The sequence below is a fragment of the Vitis vinifera genome, chromosome 16 (genome assembly GCF_030704535.1).
Source record: "Vitis vinifera cultivar Pinot Noir 40024 chromosome 16, ASM3070453v1".
Lineage (NCBI taxonomy): Eukaryota > Viridiplantae > Streptophyta > Magnoliopsida > Vitales > Vitaceae > Vitis > Vitis vinifera.
The window spans coordinates 27,210,372-27,238,008 of NC_081820.1; the positions used below are offsets into that span (position 1 = coordinate 27,210,372).

General features: G+C 36.5%; 3 protein-coding genes across 3 annotated transcripts in view; 2 read left to right on the forward strand and 1 right to left on the reverse strand.

The window, feature by feature from the left end:
• The window catches only part of LOC100255486 (uncharacterized), a 31,591-nt gene extending 24,005 nt beyond the window's left edge, over positions 1 to 7,586 (reverse strand). Inside the window, exons 1-2 of the mRNA XM_019226183.2 lie at positions 7,212 to 7,586; positions 6,053 to 6,184 (exon numbers count right to left, since the gene is read on the reverse strand). Coding sequence (XP_019081728.1) covers positions 6,053 to 6,184; positions 7,212 to 7,586 — 507 coding nt within the window. The remainder of the gene's footprint in view (positions 1 to 6,052; positions 6,185 to 7,211) is intronic.
• Positions 7,587 to 8,558: 972 nt separating this feature from the next.
• Positions 8,559 to 13,192, forward strand: LOC100250306 (histone-lysine N-methyltransferase ATXR6). The gene is made up of 6 exons (XM_002275721.4): positions 8,559 to 8,886; positions 10,996 to 11,076; positions 11,199 to 11,428; positions 11,798 to 11,898; positions 12,010 to 12,222; positions 12,573 to 13,192. Exons 1-6 carry the CDS (start codon positions 8,607 to 8,609, stop codon positions 12,730 to 12,732), a joined length of 1,065 nt encoding a protein of 354 aa, XP_002275757.1. The 5' UTR covers positions 8,559 to 8,606; the 3' UTR covers positions 12,733 to 13,192.
• An 8,803-nt stretch (positions 13,193 to 21,995) lies between these two features.
• Positions 21,996 to 27,200, forward strand: LOC100245187 (WD repeat-containing protein YMR102C). The gene is made up of 8 exons (XM_002271881.3): positions 21,996 to 22,122; positions 22,607 to 23,871; positions 23,958 to 24,048; positions 24,193 to 24,350; positions 24,450 to 24,501; positions 25,123 to 25,202; positions 25,326 to 25,419; positions 25,629 to 27,200. The coding sequence occupies exons 2-8, from the start codon at positions 22,681 to 22,683 to the stop codon at positions 26,159 to 26,161; spliced, it is 2,199 nt and encodes a 732-aa protein (XP_002271917.2). The 5' UTR covers positions 21,996 to 22,122; positions 22,607 to 22,680; the 3' UTR covers positions 26,162 to 27,200.
• Positions 27,201 to 27,637: the final 437 nt, after the last annotated feature.

Here is a 27,637-nt window from a genome sequence, read left to right on the forward strand (position 1 = left end):
CAACCAAAGAAGCTAGCCCTAATTGGAACCCAAGGCGTCCAGATAACTCTAGCCGGGAAAGGAGGTCTAGTGCCCCTTGAGAACGAGTCATAAAAAGACTTGACTGAGAAAGTCCCATTCTTGTTCTCTTTCCACCAAAGCAAGTCATCAACTCGTCTTCTAATGGTCAAACGATTAAGCTTACTTAACAAGCCTTCTACTTCCCCCACCTCCCAATCATTTAGGTGTTTATTAAAACGTAGCTCCCAGCTGCCCCCAATTCCATCCTCCTCCCAAGCCTCAACAACCCATCCTTCTTTGTTGACTGCTAAATTAAACAAGTTTGGGAAAGCATCTTCCAGAGATTGATTTTCACACCATAAGTCCTTCCAAAATTTCACTCTAGTACCATCCCCTACGATGAAGCGGGAGTGAGTTCTAATATTCTCCCAACCATTTCTGATGGCCTTCCAAACCCCCACACCATAACGGTCTCTTACACCTTTAGAGCACCACCCCCCTCTTGAAGGTCGTACTTTCCAGTGATAATTTGCTTCCATAGGGGATCATTCTCATTAGCAAATCTCTACAACCACTTCCCAAGTAAGGCCTTATTAAAGGCAGCTAGGCTGCGGATGCCCAGGCTTCCATCCTTTTTAGCAGCACAAATAATCTTCCAACTCACCAAGTGAGGTCTATTCTCTAAGGCGCCTCTGCCCCATAAGAAATCCCTTTGAATCTTTTCGAGCCTTGCACACACTCTCTTGGGAATCACAAAGAGAGAAAGAAAGTAGGTTGGAAGGCTAGAGAGGGTGCTTTTTAGCAAGGTAAGTCGGCCACCTTTGGAGAGATATTGTCTTTTCCATAGAGACAACCTTTTTCTGAATCTTTCTTCCACTACATCCCACACCCCAGTGGATTTGTAAGGGGCCCCAAGGGGGAGACCCAGGTAGGAAGTGGGTAAACTCCCAATCTTACAACCCAAGACCGGGGCAAGAGTCTCCATAGGAACGCCTTTACCCACTGGGATGACCTCACTTTTGCTCAAGTTAACTTTTAACCTTGAAATCACCTCAAACCACATAAAAGTTCAGCTAAGATATTGCAATTGTTCTACATCAACGTCACAGAAAATCAAAGTATCATCGGCAAACAAGAGACGGGACACAATTAGCCCCTCTCTTCCTCTTCCTCCACTTTGAAACCAGAAATAAAGCCACCATTTCTTGCACTTGACAATGGTTGGCTAAGAGCTTCCATGGCCAAAAGGAAAAGATAGGGGGAAAGGGGGTCGCCCTATCTCAATCCCCTAGAGCTACGAAAGAAGCCCGAAGGGCTCCCATTGATGAGGATCGAGAAGGTAGCTGTAGAGCAGCACCATTTCATCCAATTGATCCATCTATGCCCAAATCCCATCTTGGACATCACAACCATAAGAAAGTCCCAATTGACATGGTCAAATGCCTTCTCAATATCCATCTTAAGGAGGAGGCTCGGCATGTTGTCTTTCAATCTAGAATCAAGAGTCTCGCTAACAATTAGAACAACGTCTAGAATCTGTCTCCCTTGGATGAAAGCTTGCTGCGAATCAGAAATCACCTCCCCCCATCACCAATTTCAGCCTATTACCAAGGACCTTGGCAAGCAATTTGTACACACTCCCTATCAGGTTGATTGGCCTGAAATCTCTTAGGTCTTCGACTCCTTTCTTTTTAGGAATGAGCACAAGGAACGTGGAATTTAAGCTTCTCTAGAAGGTCCTATGGAGATAAAACTCTCTAAAGAGCCCCAAAATATCTGATTTAACAACATTCCAACAAAACAACCAAAAGGCCATTGTGAAACTATCCGAGCCTAGGGCTTTATCACCACAGCAGCTACTCAAAGCTGCAAAAATTTCTTCCTCAGAAAACATCACCTCTAGGCTGTTGGCTGAATCTTCCCCCAGCATCTTAAAGTTTAGGCCATTAATACTTAGCCTTCAATCCTTGATTCTGAGAGGAGGGACTGGTAGGCTCTGCAAACTCTTTCGTGGAAGTTCCTCCTTGCCCTAAAATTGGCCATTTTGTGGAAGTACTTGCTATTTTTATCACCTTCTCTTAACCAGATTTCTCTTGACTTCTATCTCTAAGAAGTTTCTTCCAGAAGGGCCCACTTCTTGTAGTCCTCAAGAGCCAGGCTTTTAGCTTCAGCCTCCCCAGGAATAAGAGAGTTCTCATTCTCCTTGGCCTCCCAACTCTGCAGGCGGGAAAAGGCCTCTGCTTTATTGTACAAGAAATTACCTACACCTCCCTGTTCCATTTCTTCAAATCCTTCTTGAGTGCTTTTAGTTTCTTAGCAATGCAGTGATTACTATAGCCTTCAACAAAATAACCATTCCACCAACTCCTTACTAAGTCTTAGAAACCTTCAATCTTCAGCCACATATTTTCAAAACGGAAGGGGTTTTTTCCTGATGAGAAGCCTCTAACTTCTAGGACTGTAGGGCTGTGATAAAAAACCAGACGAGGGAAAGCGGACTGAGTAATGGCAGAAAAGTGGTCCTCCCATTGGTCCGAAATAAAGAAGCGATCCAATCTAGAGGTAGCCTGAGAATTCAATACCCCTATCCAAGTGAAAGGGCCTCCAGCCAGAGGAAAATCCCTCAGCCCCAAATCCCCTATCACCTCTAAAAATCTCCTCATTTCAGTTGTGAGTCTTGGGGCATTCCTTCTTTCCTCTGGGAATCTTACAGTGTTAAAGTCCCTTCCTATGCACCAAGGGTCCTCCCAAAGACCATGGATGACTCCTAGCTCCTCCCAAAAATCTTCCTTCTCACTACCAATCACTGACTCGTATACTCCAGAGAAAATCCAAGTAAAACCATCAGCACGGTATCTGAAACAAATAGAAATGGAGTACCCTCCACTTTCCACCTCCAACTTTTCCAAGACTCTATTATCCCAAAATAGAAGAAGGCCTCCTGCCGCACCCCTAGCATCCACTGATGCCCAATTAAGAAATCTTCCTACACCCACACAGTTTACCATTTGCACTGACATTTCTTTCACCTTCGTCTCCATTAGGCAAACTAAATCTGGTTTCCGGTTCCTCACCACACACTTGATCAACTTTCTTTTCTCAATATCATTAAGCCCCCAAACATTCCAACAAAGGATTTTAATTCTCATTAATCAACTGGAATCAACTCCCAAGAGCTCTGGTCGGTTCTTTTAGCTAGTCTTGATGTCCCTCCCATAACTAACTGAGCATTCCAATCTTTTTAACTCTCTTTCAAAAGAGTAGAGCACGACTTTTTCTTCTTACGTCTCTTGCAAAGGGTACTACTGCCAGTTCTCAACTTCAGTTTCTTTAGCAGGGCCAGAATTTCAACTTCATGGCCTTCGACAGGCATTCCTAAGACTTTGCTAAACTGGGTTAGTTTGGAAAACTCCTCTTCTGACCACCCCTCTTCACAAGGAAGTTCTGCCGACAACTCCCCCTGCTTTGCCACATCACAATCCACCAAAACCAATGCCTCATTTTCCAAAACAAGACCCGGGGCATCAATCAATACCACCGTCGATCCATCTTTGAGCATCATGGACAGAGAATTCAGCGATGCTTCAGCCTCCCTTGGCGACAATTCCACAAGACCGGAGAAGGATCCCCCTTCCCTCTCAGTCCCCATAGCCCAGAAAGGAGTAGAAGAGGAAGAGTATTCCCCTCTTGAAGAGTTCGGTGGAAAAGATGGCTTATCTTGAGAGCTATGGGTTTCGGCGGGGAAAGAAATCTCAGCTACGGGCGACGTCGTCGCTTCCATTCGAGGAGTCCCAACGGTGCAAGGAGTTGGTGCGAAGGCACTTTTCCTTAGACACAACGGGCACTTAGGGCTTCCTTGCCCTAAATCGCTGGAGGGGGCAAGGGCGTTAGGCTTAAAAGGAGGCCCAAACTTAGCAGAGACAAGGGCCTTCTCCAGCCCAGGCCCAAAAGCCTTAGCACAGGCCAAACCCGAATGGGCCCAAGTCCATAGAGGTACCTTCGCAGGCTTAGGCAAGGCTCTCAACAGCTTCGGTCTTGTCCAAGGCAGGGGCATCATTCCCCAAGACAGGCGGGGGTAGCTTTTCTGGCAGCAGAGAGGCTTTCGAAGTAGAAGGCAAGGTGCCCATGCTTCCCTCAGTGCGTGCAAGGGCCACCTCATCATCCCTATGCTTCCTCGCACCAAAACCATGAGAGGGAAGCATAGTGGAGATGCAGGGCTCTTCTTCCCACCACAGTTGCAAAGCGAAACAAGAAAAACCAGCTACCACCTATAGCGAGCTTGGATGCTACCATTCTCTGATTTTGACGAGGACTCTGGCCCACTGAAGATTTCGGCGTTCAACCGTATTTTCATCCACAGCCACAAATCTCCCGCAAAAATCCCCAAACCTCTTGAAGAGATTTCTTCCCCAAAGATGTAGAGGAAGGCCCAAAATGCTGACCCACACAAGGCGCACACCCCCTCCACCCTTAAGACATCCAACGGAGGGATTCCATCTTTTTAAACAGAAACTTCTTCCTTTGAAACATCTCACCCCTGATTTAGACACCCTCCGCTTCATCTGCAAATTCAAACTCCATAAGCAAAAGGTTTCCTCCCATGTCTGACAGCCAAAGGTTCCCTTCCAAAAGCCAAGAGTTTTTCGCCCACAGTCCAAAGGAGACGAGGTCAGGGAGGCGGCCAGTGTCTCCCTCCCAATTACCCACGAGACACCTGCCTAGCAACTCCTCATTTCTATCAAGGACCTCTTTCTCAATTTCTAACCAAACAACATCACAAGGCGTAGAGCAATCCCGAAGAGTTGTCATGTCTCTGTCCAGTTGACCCTTTTTTCCTCAAATCCACTAGGCGAAGCTTGAGATGGCACGGGATTTTCCAACAGAGCTCCATTCCCCTGAAGGGGAGAGATTCCTAAACTTCTTAGTTTGCTAGCAAGAAGTTTCCAACCCCCAAAGTCCTCTTCCTTCAAGAAAAGCCAAGGTGAATATTTTGTTCTCCGCATCTCTCACAACACAAAACAAGAATCTCCCTGCTCTATTACTACATATTTCCAAACTGTAGTCTTTATCTCCTTTCGACCAAAACTTCCAGAACGGAGCTCTCTCCTTTAGACCACAACAAGACTCCACCCCTTTTAGCAACAAAGGCAAGCCTTTCCCTCCGAATCTGATCCATGAAGAAAACTTGGGACCTCTTTCACAAATCTTCCCACACACCTTTCCTTTGAACTCCTCTATGCCAATCTCAAACGTCTTCAACTCAACACCAAACCAACACTTACCCCCAGGAGAAGCTACTGACATTGTTTATACTTGCATCAATACATCTAAACATGTTGGCTGGTATTAGATAAGATTAGTTAGGAAAGTTAAAAATATTTGATTTAATTAGTTATCCTTATCCTTGATTTATAAGGAGCCTTATCCCTGATTTATAGGGATTGTTTCTATGTTTTCTAAGGATTGGTATCTCAGTTTTGTTGGGATTTAGTTAACTATTGTTAGTCTATATATTTTCCCCTGTATGTTACTAAATCAATAATATAATATTCCCATCATCATCATCATCATCACAATACATCTAAACATGTTGGCTGGTATTAGATAAGATTAGTTAGGAAAGTTAAAAATATTTGATTTAATTAGTTATCCTTATCCTTGATTTATAAGGAGCCTTATCCCTGATTTATAGGTCAATAATATAATATTCCCATCATCATCATCATCATCATCATCATCATCAGCAAACAGTGCATCTAGTAATAAAGAGCGCCAAGAAAAGGGAGTGCACCCTATGCATACAAGCAGTGCCTTTTAATACATTTTATCCTATTTGCCTATTAAAAAAAATGATCTCCTCATTCTTTTGATTTTAGTACTACCAACCTGAGAATGTGGTCTACTTAATTTTATAGACACCATGTTCTATAAAATTGGAAAGTAACCGCACATACTGAAATATATAACATCCAGGTACCATAAAAGAGCTATAGAGAGATATAGCATATTTCGTTCTTCAAATAAACAGAAATTCCATTCTGAAGAGACTGACCTTTGAGAGAGAAATGCCCAACAACTCTTTGCAGATAGAAGCCAAGCTCTTGGTTTCCTTTGGTATCCTTCTTCCCAGGCTCTTATGTTGCAGATAATTGTATATGCTTGTGATATCTAAAAAGGGTTCCACCTATTCAACATTTTTTATTAAATACATGCATCATACTCTCGATATAGGTTATATAACTGAAGATTGACCATTCAATAAAAAATTACTTAGCCACAAATTCTCTCTACTAATAAAACCATCAGTTTCAATTGCAATTACAAATCCACAAAGCTTCCAATCTATGTTCTGAGGTTTAGTCACATGAACCATTTTTCACAAACTTAGCTCTATAATGATCATATCGGGGGAAAAAGATTGAATTACATCTAAAATGTTCGTGCATTTTCTGAAGTAATGACAGTAATTACTGGACCAACCAATTAATAAATTTCCCATAACGTCCGTGCATCTTACAGATTATATTCATTGAATGTATACAATGTCCTGGAAATTAAATTAAAAATTAGAAAAACACTGTAATAGTATTTTTCATCCTTGCACATCATTCCCAACAAACACCACCACCCTCACAAGTAGTTTTCAGATAAATGTGCTTTTACACAAACCGTCACATTGCCAAAACCTCAGTCTATATAGTATAGTAAGCATCTCCTCTACTATCATAGTAAGCCGAACTCATTAGATTCTATAAATTTACTAATTCCTGTAAAAAGTAGAGAAGTATAAAAGCCTCTTTTTGGCTGCTGGGAAAACATGAGAAAGTATAAGAAACTTCATATCTGATCATCCACTCTCTAAAGCACCAGAAAAACATAAATCTTCCACTCAACTAAGCACAATACAACCATGTCCTTCGGTTGAGGTAACTTCTCCTTTTTTGCCCTTTTGAAACAAAAACCTTGTTACATTCCAGCTTTCATTTCCTTTTCTCTTTCTTCACTCTCTCAGTAACCAAACCGAGGATCATAAAACCATATAAAATTCAAACTTTTTTTTTCCGTCTTCCTTTTTCTCCATTTTCTCGGCAACCAAAAACACAATGAGAAACACCAAAAAAATGTAAAATTCAACCGTTAACTTTCTTTCCTTCTTTTCCTCCATTTTCTCGGCAATCAAACACACAATCACAGAAAATTAGAACACTTACCCTATCAAATCCGGGATCACAACCTTGAGAGCAAAAGGTGGAAGACAAATAAATCAAATCCTGCTTAAACCGAAACCCTAATTTCAAAACATCGGGTGAAACGAACACGTCTCTCAGCAGCTCGTAGATCGAGGAAAGAGAAATCGCCGAGAGGTCGAGTAGAAAAACCAGGGACTTAGCCGAGTCGGGACCGAGTCGAGGACCGAGTTGGCACGCGAGTTGGAGGAGGGACACGGTGGGAAAAGAGGACTGCTGGGTGCGAATGGGCTTCCACTCGGCGTCGAGTCCGATGAGTGAGGATTGAGTTAGGGACTGAGTCAGGAGAGTGAACTCGGGCGAGTCGATCGAGGCGACCAAGTGAATTTCGGGATCCATGGAGGGAAAGAGTGGACCTTCCAAGTTATATATAGCGGACTTTGTGAGTGGTTTGGGCTTTTGGGCCTGGGCCTCTGGTGGTAACTGGGCCCGCCACCTTCTACCCTTTGAAAGGGAAAATTATTTTTGAGCTTATTATCTATTATTTGTTGTAAATGATGTCATAAATCTTCTTAATATTAAAAATTTATAGAAAATTTCTTTTATAATGAAGTATGCATTGATAATTAGTATGTCACAGTGCTTCTTGCTTTGTAAGAGGATTAAAAAAATTAAGAAATTGGATGATAAGGAAAAAACAACCCTTAATTACATAAACGTACCATTAATTTTGTGAACGAAGACTCCACGTGCTGTCCACCTCGGCGTCCAATCAGACTACAAGCATGGCCACTTAAGTTGGAATTGTTTTCAAAAAACATTTTGAAATATACTTCTTAAAAATTGTTATCTGAAAATCTTTTGTAAAAGAAAAATTTGTTTAGAAATATGAAATGTTGATATTATGTTTTTTATGTTTTATAATATATTTTAAAAATAATTTTAATAAACAAAAATTCTTTATTTTTAATTATTATTTATTTATATAATTATTTTTTAAAAATAATTATTAAAAAACAAGTAAGAATAATTAAAATATATTTTTTGAAAACACTTTCTAAAATTGTTTTATGTTTTTTTTTGTTCTTAAATAGGTTTTCCTTTTTTAAAAAAAAAATAGTAAATAATAAAAATTGTTTTCAAATATAATTACCTAAGAGCACTTAAATGTTTAATAATTTCAAAATTGGGCCTGTAAATAATAAATACAATTTTCTCTTATTATATAATATAAAACACGTGCCTCTCCACGTGACCAGCACTCCCAACTGAATCAACGAAATGGCGCCAAATTCCCTTTCCCGCGAACCAAAAAAAAAAGCGCGCGAAACTCTTTCGTTGGCTCTTACACTCAAATACCGACCGCCCACTCTCCACACCCAATCTCACACCTCTCTCTCTTTCTCTCTCCCTACAGCAATGGCTTCTTCACAAACCAGAACCCTTCGTAGACGCCGAACCCAAGCTTCAAAACCCATATCTCAATCTCCTCTAAAGTCCCTCTCAAAGTCCCAGATCGACGACTACTACAGCGATGCCGTCTGCGAAGAATGCGGCTCTGGTGACGCCGCCGACGAGCTGCTCCTGTGTGACAAGTGCGATCGGGGGTTTCATCTATTTTGCCTTAGACCCATCATCGTTTCTGTGCCCAAAGGGCCATGGTTCTGCCCTTCGTGCTCCAGTCAGAAGAAGCTCAAGTGTATGTTGATGGTTGCTTGGCATTATTCGATTTTTTATTGATTGGTTGGCTTTCTGTTTAATGTGTGTTTGAGTTGTTTTTTGGTTTGATTTTGTTGGTAGGGTTTTGGTTTTTGTTGTGTTAGTTTAGGGAAGTGATCTAGAAATGTGGATAAGGTCTGTTTGGTTGGTGAGAAAATGGAGGAATAAAGAGGGGAAGAATGAAATTTTAAACCCTATTTTTATGCTGCTTTTTATAATTCTTTTGAAGCTTTTGTATGATTTGCTTGTTCACTTATTTATTTAATGTAGGTTTTCCTTCTATATTTATTTTGAGCTCATTAGTTGATTTGTGGGCTCCATTGCATTGATTTTACTGGAACTTAAATATGTGAATAATCTGTTTGGTTGCTGAGAAAATGGATAAAATGTAACGAAATGGAAATTTTGGCCTTCTGCTTTACACTATTTGAGTGTTTGTTTCAGTTTCATTCTTTTATGGGTCTTGTTGTACTGATCTCACAAAGTGTGTCAACGTTCTGTTCCACTCCTCACATAGTGGAGGAAAATCTGCAAGATGGAGCTTTTTTTCTGTCTTCAATTTCAATATTTGATTTGGGAGTTTTACTGCTTAAGTCTCAAAAGTAGCTTGGAAGTTTGATTGGTGAGAAAATGGAGGAAAATGTGAAAAATGGAAATGAAAGCCCTATGTTTGATGCTATATACGTTTTATTTATGTTGAGGATTTGTTGTCTACTGATGAAATAGATCAAAATAGAAGAATATGAAATTTTTTATTTTTCTCCTCATTAAATATTTGGTTTTCACATCTCCATTAACCTGCAAATAGAAGGAAACCCATATAATAATTTTGCACTTGGGGCATGAAACCTCCAAAAACCCTAGCTATGAAGTCTTCAACAAGAACCCTAAGCCACTGCCAAGGAGCCAAGCTTTGGAACCCACTTCACGGGCCTCACTGCAGGGCACCTTAAAATCTCAAATCAATTACAACTGCTGTGAAGAATGTGGATCTAGTGATAGCAACACTGAGCTTCTTCTTTGCAACAAATTTTATCTTGGGTTTCACCTCTTTTGCCTTACACCTCTCACTGTTTCTGTTCCCAAGGGATCCTGGCTCTGTCCAACCAATTCGAATCACAAGAAGCTCAAGTTTATATTCCAGGGTTCTTGATTTCTCTCCTTTTCAACTTTTTGTTGATTGAGTGGTTGATTATTTTTTTGATGATTAGTTGAGTTCTTGTTTCAAATTCGTTTGTTGATTCCTGGGTCTTGTTGTATTAGTGCTAGAAGTCATATGGATGTGCTAAGATGCACCATCTGATTGTTAGAAAATGGAGGGATATAGTAGAAAGTGAAAATATAAACCTTTGTTTTATGCTTTTGTTTTTTCTCATTTTGATATTTACTTTTAGTTTGTTCTTTCATTGATTTCTTTGCTGCATGTCTGCCTTTCTAAAAGAAAGTTGATCTCACTTGTTCACTAACAGGGTTTATTATAGGGATTTTACAATGGGTTATGCTGTATTGATCTCAAAGAACATTGTGTTAGCTTTTTGCTTGGTTTCTGTGAAAATGGAGGAAATATCATGATACAAAATTTTTCCTTGTACTGAATTGGAGCTTAAATACAAATCAGAAGAAAATAATACTTTTGAAAAATTATAATCCAAAATATGGAATTGTGTTAGTTCAAAGGTTCTTAAAATTGAGTGAACAAATAATTTGAATTCTTATAACAATGGAAAAGAAAGTACAAGAAAAGAAAAAGAAAAAAAAAAGAACCACATAAATACTGCATAAAAGAAGGAACTGTTTCAATTTTGAAACTTTCAAAGTTTTATTGCATTTCTATACATTCTATTGGATTTTATGATTTTACAGATGAAAAAAGGGAAAAGAAATGAAAATTTGAATCTTAATCGACTTTTGGAACTCAGAGGTATTGGAAAACAAAGCATCATAAGATCTAGGGCTTCAAATTTTATTTTCTCCACAATCAAATGGAGTTTACATGTTTTTATGTTTATGTATGTCCATTTGCATCATTGTATCTCAATCTCCCTCTCCTAAGTCTGACCACTAGCGTTTTTCTTTTCTATAATTGCAGATTTTCCTCTGGTCCAAACCAAAATTGTTGATTTCTTTCGGATTCAGAGGTCTACAGAATCAACACAAAAGCTTAATTATGGTAAAGGGCATTATGTTTCCAAGGGTGATTCTTTTCCAGACGGTCTTTTGCTTCCTTCACAAATTGGAATTGATTCATTTTTTGTTGTGGTTTTTTGTTTTTCAATTTTTTTTTTTCTTTAGATAGCCAAAAGAGACGTAAAAGAAGCAGCAGCTTAGTCGTGTCAAAGAAGAAGAGGAAGCTGCTGCCCTTCAATCCAACCGAAGACCCTTTGAGGAGAATGGAACAAATGGCATCACTGGCAACAGCATTAACAGCTACCAGGACAGAGTTCAGCAATGAGCTCACTTACATCCCTGGTATGGCTCCTAAGTCTGCAAATCGAGCAGTTCTTGAGCATGGAGGAATGCAGGTCAGTGACCTTATAAGGAAATACTCTAGCTCAAGTGAATTTCTTGTTGGCATAAAGTTAAGAGTTAGAAAATATTTTCAATGATGCTAAGTTTGGCTGGGCTAATGGATATTTGAAACCTCTAGGACACTGTAGACCCTTCTAGCTCGTTCGCTCACTTGGCCTATAGACATATATTCACTGAATTTAGCCTATTTAAGTTCTGCATAAATCCATGAATATCATGTTTAATGCTCAAATAAATGTTATCCTATTTTTCAGTGTTGATAATGTTGTCCTTATTAATAATCTGCTAAACGGGTTTCTTGCACATCCGTATTCTGCTCTTTGGCTCTGTCATAGTAAAACTTCAAACAACCTGCATTTCAGGTTTTATCTAAAGAAGACACTGAAACCTTAAATTTATGCAAAAGCATGATGGGAAGAGGAGAATGGCCACCTCTTATGGTTGTTTTTGATCCTAAAGAAGGGTGAGTGCAGTTCTCAATGTTCATTCTTTCATTGATGGGATTTTCTTGTATAATTTTTTTTTTTTAAAAAATAGGGATATTTAACCTGGCCTGATTATTTGATTTCAATAGGTTCACAGTTGAGGCAGATAGGTTCATAAAAGATCTAACAATAATAACAGAGTATGTTGGAGATGTTGATTACTTGAAGAACAGAGAAAACGATGAAGGGGATAGCATGATGACCCTCATTTCTGCTAATGAGCCTTTAAGAAGCCTTGTCATCTGTCCTGACAAGCGTGGTAACATTGCCCGTTTCATCAATGGAATCAACAATCACATGCCGTAAGCTCATTCTTTCTCTCAAGCTCTTCCTCCCTTCAGCCAGATCTCTTATTTTCTGCCCGTCAAAGAATAATTCACAAAATGCTTTTAGATTAAGTAGATCTTCTTAGATGATACACCAATATGATTTCTATGTACTTGTGTAAACAGAGAAATAGGAAGACTCACAGATTGGATATCCTTTGCAACAACATAATAGAATGTATAGTTCCCAAACTTGTGTCATTTGTCTAGGCATATAGTTGATCAACCAGGCCTTATATTTTCCTGTTGAGTTTGGGAACTATATTGGAGAAAAGGGGATTGTTTCTAGATCAATCTGATTATAAAGACAATGTGTTTTGATGCAGGGATGGTAAGAAGAAGCAGAATGTCAAGTGTGTGAGGTTTGAAGTCAACGGCGAGTGTCGGGTTTTACTGATAGCAAGCAGAGACATACCAAAGGGAGAAAGATTGTATTATGACTACAATGGATATGAGAATGAATACCCAACTCAACACTTTGTCTAATCCTCCCTTGACTGATATCCACAGCTAAGTTAACCCAGAGTAACTGTGAACAAACAGGCTGCATAGACACTCATTCTTTTGATGGATTTCACCACACTCAGTGCCTTTCATTTGTCCATTGATCTTAAAGTTCATGAAACCTCAACTGTACAAGAACTCCAACTCCTTTTACCAAGAAATTTAATCCTATTTATTGTATTGGAGTGGATTCTTTTGTAATGGAATGGATCAGAAATGTTCATGATTTTCCAATGCTCATCTTTTTAAAAGATAAGCTTTCCTTTAAATCTCTTGATTATGATGGTTTGAAGCAGAAGATTGAATCATCTCACATCATTTTTTCAGTGTGGGTCCCTAGGCGATGGGAATATGTTAGATGAATTGTCCTTTGTAAGTGTGAGGAACTTCTCTTTGAAATCTAATAACCCCTTTTACAATGAATTATTTGGACTTTGAAGTAGCTTCCTTACGCATTCTGAAAGTCTCTTCAGGCTCTTTCGCTTGATGGGCTCTCAGGTTTTCTTTGAGCAAACAGATGAGAGTTTTTCAAGTCATTGTGCGCACAGGCAGGCATCTCACTTTGATCAGGCTGCTGTTTTAAGACGAGGGAAATGGAAATGAAAATGTAGCCCAAAAGGGAATTGTGAAAGTGGGATTTCAGATCAAAGTGGTGGGAAAAGGTAAAATGACCCTCAAGATGTTGTTTGGCTATCTTGAAAATTGGTCTTGTCAAAATTTCCTATAATTTGTAGTGTGACGAGGGATGTCTTGTTCAATCACCTCTATTTTTAGCTTAGGCCTACCAAATATCGAATTCGTCTAGGTCCTTCGATCGGCCCATGCCGACACCACCACTTGAGCCCAAAACCTAGTCCTAATCTCTAACATCACTTTCCAACCGCCTAGAACACCATCTAAAACATCACCTGAAACACGTGCTTTGACAATATTGAAACGAACCTTGTCGGGAAAAATAAAAGGAAATATTATAAATTTAAGAATATTTATGCATTATGTTTTATGAAAATATTTTGAAACTTTGATTAAAAAAATATCAAAACTCACTAAAATCCCACCATTGAGATAAGACCCAAAGGCCTCAACCAACCCACATTGGAAAAGCTCCAAAAGGCCGTATACTAGATAGGAGCAAGAAAAACAGTGAAGTTGATGTGATGACAAATACTAAGATGCAGAGGGCAGAGGGAAAAGGGCAGGGACAGTGAGTGAGTCCATGAAACACTCCTCCCTCTCCTCTGAACTTATGATTATCATGATCAAATGAAGGACCACCCTATATATGGGGTCAGAGCCCTAAACTGAGGAGGGTGGTCCATGAATTAGGGGCAACACCATAATCACAGTAGCTGCCAAAAGGGTTTTGAGAGGGAGGGTTTTAGATCAGATGGTGCCCTCGCCACACAAAAAAAGAAAGAGGGTGGTCCCAATGATTCTGGTGCTGGATTTTATGTCTGCCATCAGATTTGTATCAGATGTACCACCCACTCACACACACAAAAAATTGTGGTCCAATTCACAGTTTTGTAGGGAAAAATATGTACTTTTCTTTGGGCATTACAAGGTCCAGCCACCATGAAATATCTGTTACCAGAGATTTCTCTTCTGGGACTCAGATCCCTAGGCCCTTACAAGTCCCTCTTTTCTTGGGTTCTGAGAATATCATTTTCCATGCTAAACCCCACATTTTAATCTTCCTCTTCTTCCTTCTTTAGCACGGTTGCTTGTTGTTGCAAACATTCTTCAATTAGGGTTTTGTCATGTGACAAAGAATGGAAATTCACCTCCTAATACTATCGTAATAGAATGATATGAAAGTAAAAGAAGAAAATTTCTATTTTAGAAATTAGATGTGACTGAATAGACTTAAAAATTCAAAAAAAGGTCATATGATTAGGACTTGGGTATATATATTGATTAGCTTTGGATAAGTCGAATATCTATTTACATAAGATGTTAATTTTGGTAAGACAAGTCAAAGGTGGGTTACATTAATATTAATTATGAAATGAATATGACCTACAATTCATCTTGATGACCCACTAGATCATATGAAGTATAAATCCACAACTTTGATTAGCCCAACCCACAATTCAATGTGTCATGTGTCTGAGTAGGGCTAGGGCTAGGGTTTAATGTTGGGTCTTTATTCTAGTATTGCCCTATTTGCAATCAATCAACAGAGGGAGGAAAAAAAGGACCAAAGGGAATGCTTAAAGACCAAAGTGGGTGGAGGGTATCCATCCTATTAAACACGACTCAGAGAAATGCAACCATCAAAGCCCCACCCACTTGCTTGTTTGTTTGAGAACTCTAGAGACCACCATATCCTTTTTGGACTCCATTTTTCAAGGTGTATCCACCCTTACTACTTTGGATGATGAGGCCCCTCCCTACACGTTTATCAATATTATTCATCATCGTCATCACGTGATGAAAACATGATTTGTTCTCAAGTACACTCACACCTTGATTGATAACTCTTTCAAAAGCAATTTAGCGCGTTCAATAATTAAAAGAAAAAAAAAACAATTTTTTGAACTAAAAAATAACTCTATTTGATAAATGTTTTTGAAAATAATTTTTGAAAATGATTTTTTAAAATAGTTTTTTGATATCTTATAAAACAAAAGTTTGTTTAAGAACTTATGCTTTTAAATATGCTTTAAAAATAATTTTTATATATATTATATTATTTTTAATCATTTTTATATTTATATAATTATTTTTTAAAATAGCCTTTAGAAAATCAAGTGAAAATAGTTTAAAACATCATGTTTTCTATTTCTTGAATAATGATTTATGTTTTCTAGCTGTTAAATGAATTTTCTTTTTTTTTTTAAAAAAGAGAAAATTATTTTTCAAAAATAATTACAAAATATTTGCATAATTATTTTTAAAAACTGTCTTTAAGAAAACAAGTGAAAATAGTTTAAAGATGTTTAAGAGTACAATGATTTTTTGTTTTAAATAATAGAAAATATTTTCTATTTTATAATTAACAAACATATTTTTTTTCTTTTTAATCCGGATAATGAAAAATTATTTTTGAAAACAATTACTAAACAAGCCATAGTGTTATCAAAGAATATCTTTTAATTATTTGTAATGGTTTTATGAGAAAATGTTTTAAAAAATAACTATAAAAATATGAACAATAATTAAAAATCAATTACTATATATATGATTTATTTTTAAAACATGTTTAAAAAAATAAAAAGCATGTTAAAAACATTTCACATCTCAAACAAACTTTTGGAACCCAAAATATTTTTAATATGCTTTCTATCATGTTTTAAAAATAACTTTTACATATAGTATTTTATTTTTAATCTTTCTTTATATTTATATGATTATTTTTAAAAATAATCCTTGGCAAACAAGTGAAAATAATTAAAAGATAAAACACCATTTTTTCTATTTGTAAGAATATAATTTTTTTTCTAGTTTCCAAACATTTTTTTTTTGTTATAGAGAATAAAAAACTATTTTAAAAAACAATTACTAAATAAAATCTAAAATTTTAATTTATTTTTCGAATTGATTTAAGTAATAGCTAGTATGATGAATAATTCTAAAAATAAAAATATTTTTTATTATAATTATTAAAATAGTAAAAAAAATTCGTAAGTGGTTCATCAAATGATTTGTCTTGTTTTTCAACGGATTCATCATTCATTCATTCAATGATATACACTATAATTTTTTTTTAATTGGATTCAATTTTGAGGATCAAGATATTAGTTATTTATCCAAAAATCAATTGGTTGTAAGTGACGTCAAACTAATCCTCATCATTTGATTCGACTAATATTAAATTTCGAGCCAACAACCTTGGACATATTTTCTAGGTCAACACTAAATCCCAAAGTAAACACAATATCAGAATTAGTTCTTGAGTCAATATCAAATCTCGAGCCAACTCAACCTTAGGCATATTTCCCCGACACCTAGTTCCAATTATACACAATTATGTTGAGCCATTATTTTCCCAATTACCGGAATTATTTTCCCAATAACCTAACTACCATCAATAACTATCTATAATTAATAATGGTACTATTTAATATCAATATCAATATCGATATCAAATGTAGCTTCCATGAAATGTAAATTTGTCAAACAAAACAGCATGCCAAGAGGCCCTCTTTCTCACTAGCTTCTTCGTAAAGCACCTTTTGCACCATCTCAGAAGAAACCCTAAAAACGTGTTGAAAAACATGCATACATGGGAGCAGCCCTACATGCATTGGAGTTGGAAGAAAATATTGTACTACCACCATGACCAACAAACGACATAGAATATAAAGTTCACATGTTGAATTGAATCTAGGGTTTATGCTAGCAACTTGACTAAACTATAGTATCAAGTGATTATAGTAAAAGACTTCATCCTATGTCGGCCAGAGATCAATTAATGGAGAGAGTGCTTAAGTCGTAGCTCATCATGTATATTATACTCCCATTTGCATGACATTCAACTGTTATTTTTAATGAGGTTGGCTGTCAAGTTATGGAGGAATTTAAGGAACCATTCATGAGAGAGAGAGATTCATCCTCTCTACACCAACCCACCTTCACTTTTCATCAAATCTGTGGATGAAGCACCACTCTGAAGGGATAGGGTTTATGGGGTATGCCAAAAAAGGAAAAAAAAAAAGAAAAGAAAGAAGAAGAAGAAGAAGAGAGAAACCCAATATATATATATATATATATATATATATATATATATATATATGAGTCAACTGTTAGGAGAATCTGGTGCTGTTTGATAAGAACAAACCCTAACCCCAGCTCCCATGCAGTCCATGAACTTTATCGATCATATAATGAAGGCTAGAATCTTGGGTGAATGTGTCTCTTTCCCAGAGAATGATTTGTTGCTTGATAAGTAGGCAACCCACATGAATAAATTAAATAATATTCACTTACAAGTAATGCTCTCTTTAGTTTAGGGATGTTTCACAACTCATCTCCATGTTGCAAAATGGCAGGTCCAAGGCAAAAAGAGAAGATAAAATTAAATTAAATCAAGGGTTTTCATTGGTTTAATTCAATGTGTGTAGGTGCATGTTGGTCCAGCTGCCCATTTTGGTGGTGCCAAACTAATAAATATATGCAGCACCGCCACATGATGCCAGTGTGTTTTTTATTCTTTGTGATGTGTGTACATGAAAAAAAGAGCAAAGCTTTGAGAATTTTCTCTTCTCCACCTTTAAATGCAAGTAGAGTGGAATATGCTACTTCAAAGCTTGTATTTTTGCTATTCTATTTGCTTCGTGAGAAGGCAAGATGTGAATAATTTTGTTAAAATTAAAACCCTCCAACTATTCTTTTGACAGATATAAAAGATTTGTATTATCTATTTTGTATAGAAGTCTTGTGATGAGAAAGTCCGATTAAAATATCTAATACCGCTTTCATTTGTGTTATAGTAAAACTAATCATTTGAGAGATGAAAGATAGGTTGCGTAATGAAGGGAACGCATATAATTCCACGCATGAAACAACAAATTTTTCTAGTCGAAACGAAAGAACATGATGATTCTCTTCTTTTTGGTTTAATGGGATGAACTATTAATTGCAATAATATATATATATATATATATATATATATATGTTCAATACTTTTAAACAAGCCTCACCTATACCGTGGAAAAATAACAGAAAACTTATAAAGCATAATGATATGTCGGTAATTGCATGATAGAAACAAAAAAATTATATAAAATTATTGGAGAATTGATTGATGTAAACTACCTGAACAAACGGAAACAAATTTTCTTTTAGCACAATTTAGGGTTAAGGGGGCTTGAATCAAGACGTAACACACTTGAAAAGTGACTGAAGAGATAAATTATAATAATGCTGCCCATGGTAGCAAGATGAAAACAATAATGCTAGGGCCATTGCCAAATAATTTATTAATGTAAATTGGGCAATCAAATGAAATCAAGCACAACTTTTTGCTTTTTCTTCTTTTAGGTTTTGTAGGACTTTAAAGGAAAGATAAACCTAGCTGATGAAAAGCAGCCAACAACTCACATTATATTATAATAATAATAATAATAATAATAATATTATTATTATTATTATTATTATTATTATTGCATAGAATTACTATATTATTGTCAAAATCATCGAAGTAATTGTCCTAAACATAAGAAAGCTTTCATTTTTAATATGTTGTATAAGACTTTGTAGAGTTTTAATAAAAAAATAAACCTCCATGAAAAGTGTTTAAAAAAACTTTGAATTGGTTGATAATAGCAAAATTATTGCTAAATTTAATGAAGCAAATAGTTAATCAAATAAAAACAAGAAAAACTTTTTCTTTTTACCATATTTTAGGCTTTTGTAAAGCTTTATGAAGACATAAGCCTACTTCAAAAGTAACCAAAAACTTGCAAAATACAATAATATGGTCGGTAATAGTAAGATGAAAACAAATCATCATTTAGAATTTTGTAAATTGTTAGATGAAATGGAAACAAAGCTGCTTTCCCTTTTTGACATTTTAGGGTTTTGTAAGGCTTTAACAACGACATATAATCAAGTAGAGTACATATATTTAATTGTTGGTTCATGCAAAGACTAAAGTTAAGACTTTAACTTTAGACCTTTTTTTTGAGTTTATAGGCCTTTGTTGAAGACATAAACCTACTTGAGTTGACCTGATTAATCTCACTTATTTTATTAATAAAATTTTCACACCCAATTGGACTATATCGTAATTTTATTAATATAATCTATAGTAACACAAACACAAGCCTTTCCGCTAATTTAATTTAGTTTTCTGATCAATTTTGATCAAAAATTAATGTATTACTATCGTTGATATGATATAATGAATTATCACCTAATGTAGGGCTTAACCCCTACTCGAGTTTTTGATTGATTTTGATTAAAATATTAGTAGATTAATTATTAATTTTTTAGTAAAATGATAAAAAAATCGCTATAATTGATGTGACAAATATAACCCTAATGCAAACTTTAAGCGTAGACCCAATTTGTATTTTGGATAAATTTAGATGGAATGTATTGAATTTAGATGAATGTATCCGTGAAAAATCACCATCATTGATTTGATAAATGAAAATTCCACACACATGTGATAAAATACTAAATTAGGATGAATCAATGATGAGAATCATGCAACATTTTTATAAAACGCGTCCAAATCAAGATGAAAATAAATGAATGATTGGAGGGTATGAGATCCCTAATTTGGGGATATGCCCTACCCATGCCCCATAAAGATGTCAGACAAAAATTTGACCCCTTGATTGGGTCACTTAGGGCATATTTGAAAACGTGTAGGGCTAAAATTGTAATGACAAAAATGCCCATGCCCACCCATTTAGGGTAATTTTCTAGCTATATAAAATAAGAAAAAAAATATGTAAATAAAAGATGGGTGACATTGATAACTCTCCCACCACTTCATTGAAAGTGAATACAAACAAGAGATGGGCCATGACGCCCAACAGCTTTCCTCATTTGCCTGGTCCAATCCGACCGTTGACTATCCATCAACGGACGGTCATGATCACTTCATCTACCTCCCATCCATCCCAAGTCTACATTCAAAATCAATCAATCTACTATTTTTTTTTTTGTGGTGGTTTTTTATGAGATGATTTCATTTTTATGATTTTGGGCATGATAATTTGAATTGGGTCATACTTGGATTATTTTATTTTATTTTTCCTAGCATTGGACTCCATGCAAATTAAGATTATTTGATTTTTAATGAAGGGATATGGATTTTAATTGTTCTAAACCTTCACATTTAGGATTCGATAAAAAATTAATCATGATCTTCTTAATCCTATAATCATAATGTTTTATTATATAAAAAAATCTGATAATAAAAAATTGATAGATTTGATGTAATATCATTCATTATCATTATTGAAACTGATATCTATAGATTTTGTTTTAGATTCTAAATTTTTTGAAAAGATATGTTTACCATCCTTTTCATTGATTTGATAATATTTTAAAAAATAGTTTTTAAAAATAATTATTAGTTTGTATTTTACCATATTTTCAAAACAAAATCTTTAAAACTATTTCAATTTTTTTTTTTGAAAAACAAAAATTTATTAGAGGACCGTTGACAACCGATCATTTATTTAAAAATGATATTTTAATTAAACATATTAAATATTTAGTTAAATAAAAGCTAATTTAAACAATCAATGTTCCATGTGTCCAATTTGAAATTGAAGTCAACAATTTGGGTTTGACTTCTTATAGTGGAAAGACCACCTACCTAGCTACTCAGCCTATTCTCTCAATTTGATGATTTCATTATCTAAAATTCATCAATTTTATAATAATTTCATTAAGGGGTGTTTTAGGGAGAAAAAAAGTGCCCTAAAATGGAATGATTACAACTTGTTAAGTGGAGTAATGCATGTAAATGGAATGATTAAACCTTATAAAACATAATAATCAACTAATTTTTATTTATTTATAACAAAATGGACTTGTGATGACCAAATTGGTCTAAAATTATATCATTTTAAATAGCTCACCCACTTTGAAAAAATGGTTTCAAAGTGAAGCATGTTGGACCATTTGTAGAACCCATTTGATGAAAAATGGAGTGAGTCAAAGTAGCTAAATTAAATTAAATTAAATCATTTAAAAATAAAATTCAAATAACTAAAATTAATAATTCTAATAAATAAATTAGGTCTTCTACTTGAGTGGTGTAAATACTTTTGATTTTATGAATATTAATTTATTATGACATCAAATTTTTTAATGAAAATTTGTGAAGCCCATTTGTAATATAATTTTTTTTAAAAAAATTAACATATATATTATATGAAATTTTATGTTCTATGAACAAAATCTGAAAATTTGTAATTTTAAGTATTTTTGTCTATTAATTTATTTAATTTAATTTTTCAAATTCCTTATTTTTAGACTCTTCTAAATTTTTTTAAAATAATATAATTCTTTTTAATTTATTATATTCCAATAATTAATTAAAGTTTAGAGTATAGAATACTACTAACTGCACTCACTAGCCCAGTGGTTAAATAGGAGAACCGAAGAAAGATAATCCCACCCGCAACCGATTTGCGCGTCCAAGTACGCGCCGCTCCTTCTCTCAAAATCTCGTTTCTCGAGCCATCTGTCACGAAGTCCAAGAAATTATCGTATTTCCTGTTTTACCCTCACCCATTTTTTATATTATTTTTTTGGAGTTCTTAATATTTTATTTGCAATTTTTTTTTCCCCTGGAGAGAGGATATATAAGAGGGGAGAGGAGCTAGCTCCGAAACCTTCATGGATGCTTCAATGGATGAGTTCTACACATTCCAAGCAATCCCATAGAAACCCAAAACCCATGTAAGCACATAAAAATTCAATCTTTGTTCGTATATTCTTTTTTTTTCATTTTTCGGTTTGTTTTTTTGCTGGATAAAGTTTTTTTTTTTTTTTTGGATTGAGTGTAATTATTTGATCTTGAATGGTAATGGGTTTTGATCTATTTGTGCTGGTAAGTGATGTGAGGGCGTTAATTTGTTGCAGAAATGACAGGGTTTTGTGTGGGTGTCTTTTTTTTTTTTTTTTCTTCCTTTTTTTTTATTTAATTTTTTTAGTTTTGGTTTTTTTTTTAATATTAAATTATGGATATTTATTATGTGGAAGACCAGGTTCATTGGGTGAGGATTGGGATCCATGTTGGATCCTTTTGTTTTTGTTTTTTTTATTATTATTTGTTATTGATGAGTATTATAATTGTTGCTTGATTTAATAAGTTTTTTTGCTGTTATACTGATCTTGGATTTTGTGTTTGTGTTTTTTTTTTCTGGGTATTCCTTGTTTTTAGGGAATTTAGCACATTGCCCAGGCCTTAAAAACTCAGGTTTCTTGAGGTGGGGTTTCATGGGTTGAACTCAAAGAATGATGAGTAGCTTAAGTGAAAATGAGGATGAGCAATACCAATATTTCGATGCCCATGATGATATGGATGCTGCATCGCTGTCAGATTCCAGTTCTGATTGCAATGACAATCCCAATTCTAGCTCTGGTTTCAATAATTATGCTTCCAGAGCTTTTCAATATGATGTATGGGCTGGGAGCCCAGGAAGCGTGAAAGAGCGTCGTAACAAGTTCTTGAATTGGATGGGGTTGAGCTTAGATAGGTTTTCATGCGATAATTCTGTAGATGTATGTAGTGATTCATTGGGAGGAGGGGTTGATAGGGTTAGAGAGAGTAGTGGGGCGGTGTTGAGAACCTTGGGTTTTGAGGATGAGTTTTGTTCTAGTCGGTCCTCCATGTCACGTTGGTCGAATGAGCAGGATGAGTCTGGTTTGCAGGAGAAATTTGTATGTAGAATTGGGAATTTGGATGTTGGAGCAGAGTTTGATGTGGATGAAATGGGGGAGGGTAGTGAGGTGAGTGAATTTCGAGAAGTGGGTTTGGACCGATTGGTGACAATTAATGAATGTCAAAACATTTCTGATTCATTGTTGTCTTCCTCGGTCCAGCAAGTCATTCAAAGGGAAATTGAAGAGGCAAGCAATCCAGTGGGTGCAGCAAAGAGAGTCAAGAAGGGCTGGTTGAGTAGATTGCGTTCCATGTCTTGCATCATGGATAGGCATGGAGAAATTCATAACTTGACGACTAATGACACCAATCCAATTCCGGGGGCCAGGATACAGAGAGTCAGGGTTCGTCAATGCAGGAAGCAGATGAAGGAACTTTCGGCTCTATATAAGGGACAAGATATTCAGGCCCATGAGGGTTCAATCTTGTCAATGAAATTCAGCCCGGATGGGAAGTACCTCGCCAGCGCAGGTGAAGATGGGATTGTTCGGATATGGCAAGTGGTGGAGGATGAGAGATCAAATGATCATGACATTCCGGAAATAGACCCAATGTGCATATACTTCACAGTGAATCATCTTTCTGAATTGACACCCCTCTTTGCCGAAAAAGAGAAACTGAGCAAATTGAGGAGCCTGAGGAAAACATCAGACTCAGCTTGTGTCATTTTCCCACCAAAAGTCTTCAGGATATTGGAGAAACCATTGCATGAGTTCCATGGGCACAGCAGCGAGATCTTGGACCTCTCATGGTCAAATAACAATGTAAGTATTTGTTTTGGAAACATTAGCTTTTCCTGAAATGTGGCTAAAATTGAATTGGAATTTCATTATCTTTTGTCTTGGTGCAGTATCTACTTTCTTCATCAATTGATAAAACTGTCCGTCTGTGGCGAGTGGGATGCGACCATTGCCTCAAAATTTTTTCACATAATAATTATGGTGGGTACCTGCCTCTTTGTGTGTTTCTTCCTAACATGTTTTTTGGTTATTGGGGCATGGATCATGGTTGATTGGTCGATAGGATCTCTGCTTTTCTTCAGAAATTCTTCTTATGAAAATTTTCTTTATGGCAATGTGATGCAGTGACATGCGTTCAGTTTAACCCTGTGGATGATAATTACTTCATCAGTGGATCAATAGATGGAAAAGTTCGGATTTGGGCAATTCCTGGTTGCCAAGTTGTTGATTGGACTGATATAAGAGAAATGGTCACTGCAGTGTGCTATCGCCCTGACGGGCAGGTTTGGTGATTTTCTTGCTCTTTCATCTTGTTGGAATGCGGTTGTGGCCTTAGAAATCTGAGAAATGTTGAATAAACAATCTTTCTATTTTTCATACAGGGAGGGATTGTTGGCTCTATGACAGGCACTTGCCGCTTTTACAATGTATCAGGTATGCAAAGCACCAGAAATATTCTTTTCCCTTCTTTTTCCTTGTATATGAATTGCTGCTGTTGCTTGAAAATATATGTCCTAGGACATTGAAAGGTTTGAGGATAATTCTTTGTGCTTGCTGGCTTTTTAGCGTGATATTATGACTCGCATGAATTCAATATAGATATCATATTGCGGTTGGATGGGTCCTGGAATATATGCGTACAATATGATAGAGTCGGCTTTCTCATTCTTTAAGGGTTATATTTATACAGGAACACAAAATATGTAGTTCTCGAATACAAATACTACATCTGTTGAACCATGTATTTCATATCCTAGAAATCTATAATAGATAATGTTTTTTTGTACATATAGGTGGAAAATTTTCTCTTTTCAGCACACCTCGGAGTTTTTTAACCAACCATTGATGGAATTATGGACTTATTGTGGGATTGGAATAAATCCCTTCCATTTGAATTAATTTATAGGCAGATTATAGTTTGTACCCACTTTAGTTATTGTGGTTTACTAATATTTTAGCAGCTCTGGTTTTGAAATGCCCAAAATTTGAGGGCTTTCAATGTATCGGTTTTTTTTTTTCATAGAATAACCTTCGAATTGGCTTTGTTCATTTCAGATAATCACTTGCAACTGGAATCTCAGATGTGCTTACATGGTAAAAAGAAATCACTCTGCAAGAGGATTACCGGCTTCCAGGTAGTCATTGCTTATCCTCTATTGATTTGGTTCATTTTGTGTTTTTTTTTTTTTTACGTTAGTCTGTTGTTTCCTTTAATTATAGATTTGCAATTTACCCTGATGTTGTGGTATTCACTCCAGTTCTCTCCACAAGACCCTAGCACGGTAATGGTTACATGTGCAGATTCACAAGTCAGAATTCTCCATGGGACCAATGTGATTGGGAAATACAAGGGTATGTGGTCGTTCCTTTGTTTGCTGCATTTTTTCTGCAATGCATTTTTTGATTGCATACATATTACATATACTCTTTAGTGGAATCCATGCTGTGAAACCTAAGCAGGCATTTGACATGTTAGAAAGGGAGCTACATGATCTTTTCTGAAAGAAATTTAAATTTGCATAATCTTAGTTTTTGACTTCAATATCTTTCGCTCTTTGCAGGCCTCCGTAATGCAGGAAACCAGATGTCTGCATCTTTCACCTCAGACGGAAAGCATATAGTTTCAGCATGTGATGATTCCAACGTCTATGTATGGAACTGCAGTAATGAAGGAGAGCCTGCTCTCTCCCAATCAAAAAGCATTAGGGCGTTTGAGCACTTCCTGACCAATGCATCAGTTGCAATACCATGGTGTGGTATGAAATATGGGAACCCTGAAAATGGATGGCAATTTCATGCTCTGGATGAGAGTTCACCCAACACTCTGCCTTTTCCTTCACCTGCTTCATTTTCCCTGAGCCAAGAATTCTTCTCAGAATCTTTTCCCAAGGGATCCGCAACATGGCCAGAGGAAAAACTTCCTACTTCAAGCCTGGTGTCTGTTCCATCTAAAATCCATAAATCTGAACATAAATTTTTGAAAGCTTGCCAGAGCACATCCAGTTCTCATGCATGGGGTCTTGTCATTGTGACTGCAGGCTGGGATGGACGAATCAGGTCATTCCACAATTATGGGTTACCGGCACCTCTCTAAATCCTATAGGCTTGTTGGTCAGAGAATCAGAGATGATCCCTTTGGTTGTGTACTTTACATGCTATAGTACTCCCTATGGCTGATCTGATGCTGTAAAATTTATATGTTCAATCAGATGTTCGATCAGATGACAGAGTAAAGTTGATTTTTGGGCAAGTTCAAGCTCGAATATTCAGCGGGCATGTGAAGTGTAGATGGTGTTTGAGAATTTTAGGATTTCAGTGGACCCCTCACAGATTTCAGGTGTACCATATTCACGCCTGTTGGCAACAGTGCCATGGTTGTACTGTAATGAGGCTTGGAATCAGCAAGTGGCTGAGGTTTAGCCTATCTGGATATGGGGTACCTAGCTGCATTTTACAATTCTTTGATTTGTTTTCCTGATTAGTTCATGTCTGCTGGCCCAGAAGTAAAAAAGAGTCATGTGTTAAGAGAACCAATTTGAGATCCATATCTGCATAATGGAGGTGGCCGTGGGGCCTTGTAGTGAACCTCTTTCTTTTGTTCTCTGAAATGGAAGAGAAGATTTCAGAGCTGGTGGTTGTAATTTATCCGGGGAAAAATTGGTGGGGATCTCCTTCTTTTGTGAGATGTTGGCCGGTCTGAATGATTGAGTCACTTGTCTGCCATTCTGGGGCGGCCTGATGGTGGGGTGATGTCACACTGGGGTTGAGTAAAGGGGCCGGTATGGTTTCACTTTCCATTGATTGGACTCATTCTCTCTGCTCTACGCGCCAAGCTACATATTTCAGAGTTGCCCGTGGATCCCATCTCCAGTTGTATCCTTGCTGCTTCGTCCCCCGGAGGGTCATGTCTCGTCCTCCTTGCACCCAACTTGCCAACCCTGCTGTTAGCCTGGTAATCCCTTTTGTTTCTCTAACAGGAATTCATAGGTGAAAATTTCTCAATTTTTATATATCCCTGCGGACAGTATCGAGTTATTTTCCAGGTTTTTCATAGCTTGAGAATGTCTTGCAGCTATCACATCTGTAACTGTAATTTAGTCTGTAAATGAAATTGTTAGTGTAGTTCTTTCCCCCACACAGATGCTCATAATGAAACTCATTCATACATATATACATACATACATACATACGAACAAAATGATTCAAGTGGCAAGAGGTAGGTGTTTGGCACATTGGTCACATCCAGTCCAACCACTGGGGAATGGATGCTGGAACAGCGGCCACGATGCCTTTTGACCATTTAGGGTTTGGAAATTATAACGAATCATTATGAAAACTTTGTGTGAAGGACAACAGGAAGTAGATAGTGATGTGGCTGATGGCAAGTTTTGGCATCAAGTTTAGGGAAAATGAGAGAATTCTTGACCCAGCTCTGAGTCTCTATTCAGTGCTGGGCCAAAGACAAATTACTTTCCATCAAACAGTGGAAGAAAAAACTATTACAACACATGAAAACAAGTCAAAGGGGACAATGAGAACAAAAGATGATTATTTCTTAGAGGCAAACATT

What these genes read in the sequence shown, in the direction of transcription:
- LOC100250306 (XM_002275721.4), top strand. Translation starts at nt 8,607, where the DNA reads ATGGCTTCTTCACAAACCAGAACCCTTCGTAGACGCCGAACCCAAGCT. An exon ending in AACACAAAAGCTTAATTATG is followed by an intron (nt 11,077 to 11,198) that starts GTAAAGGGCATT and finishes TTTTTTCTTTAG; the next exon opens with ATAGCCAAAAGAGACGTAAA. An exon ending in GTTTTTGATCCTAAAGAAGG is followed by an intron (nt 11,899 to 12,009) that starts GTGAGTGCAGTT and finishes TGATTTCAATAG; the next exon opens with GTTCACAGTTGAGGCAGATA.
- LOC100245187 (XM_002271881.3), top strand. Translation starts at nt 22,681, where the DNA reads ATGATGAGTAGCTTAAGTGAAAATGAGGATGAGCAATACCAATATTTC. An exon ending in TCTCATGGTCAAATAACAAT is followed by an intron (nt 23,872 to 23,957) that starts GTAAGTATTTGT and finishes GTCTTGGTGCAG; the next exon opens with TATCTACTTTCTTCATCAAT. An exon ending in TGTGATTGGGAAATACAAGG is followed by an intron (nt 25,420 to 25,628) that starts GTATGTGGTCGT and finishes CGCTCTTTGCAG; the next exon opens with GCCTCCGTAATGCAGGAAAC.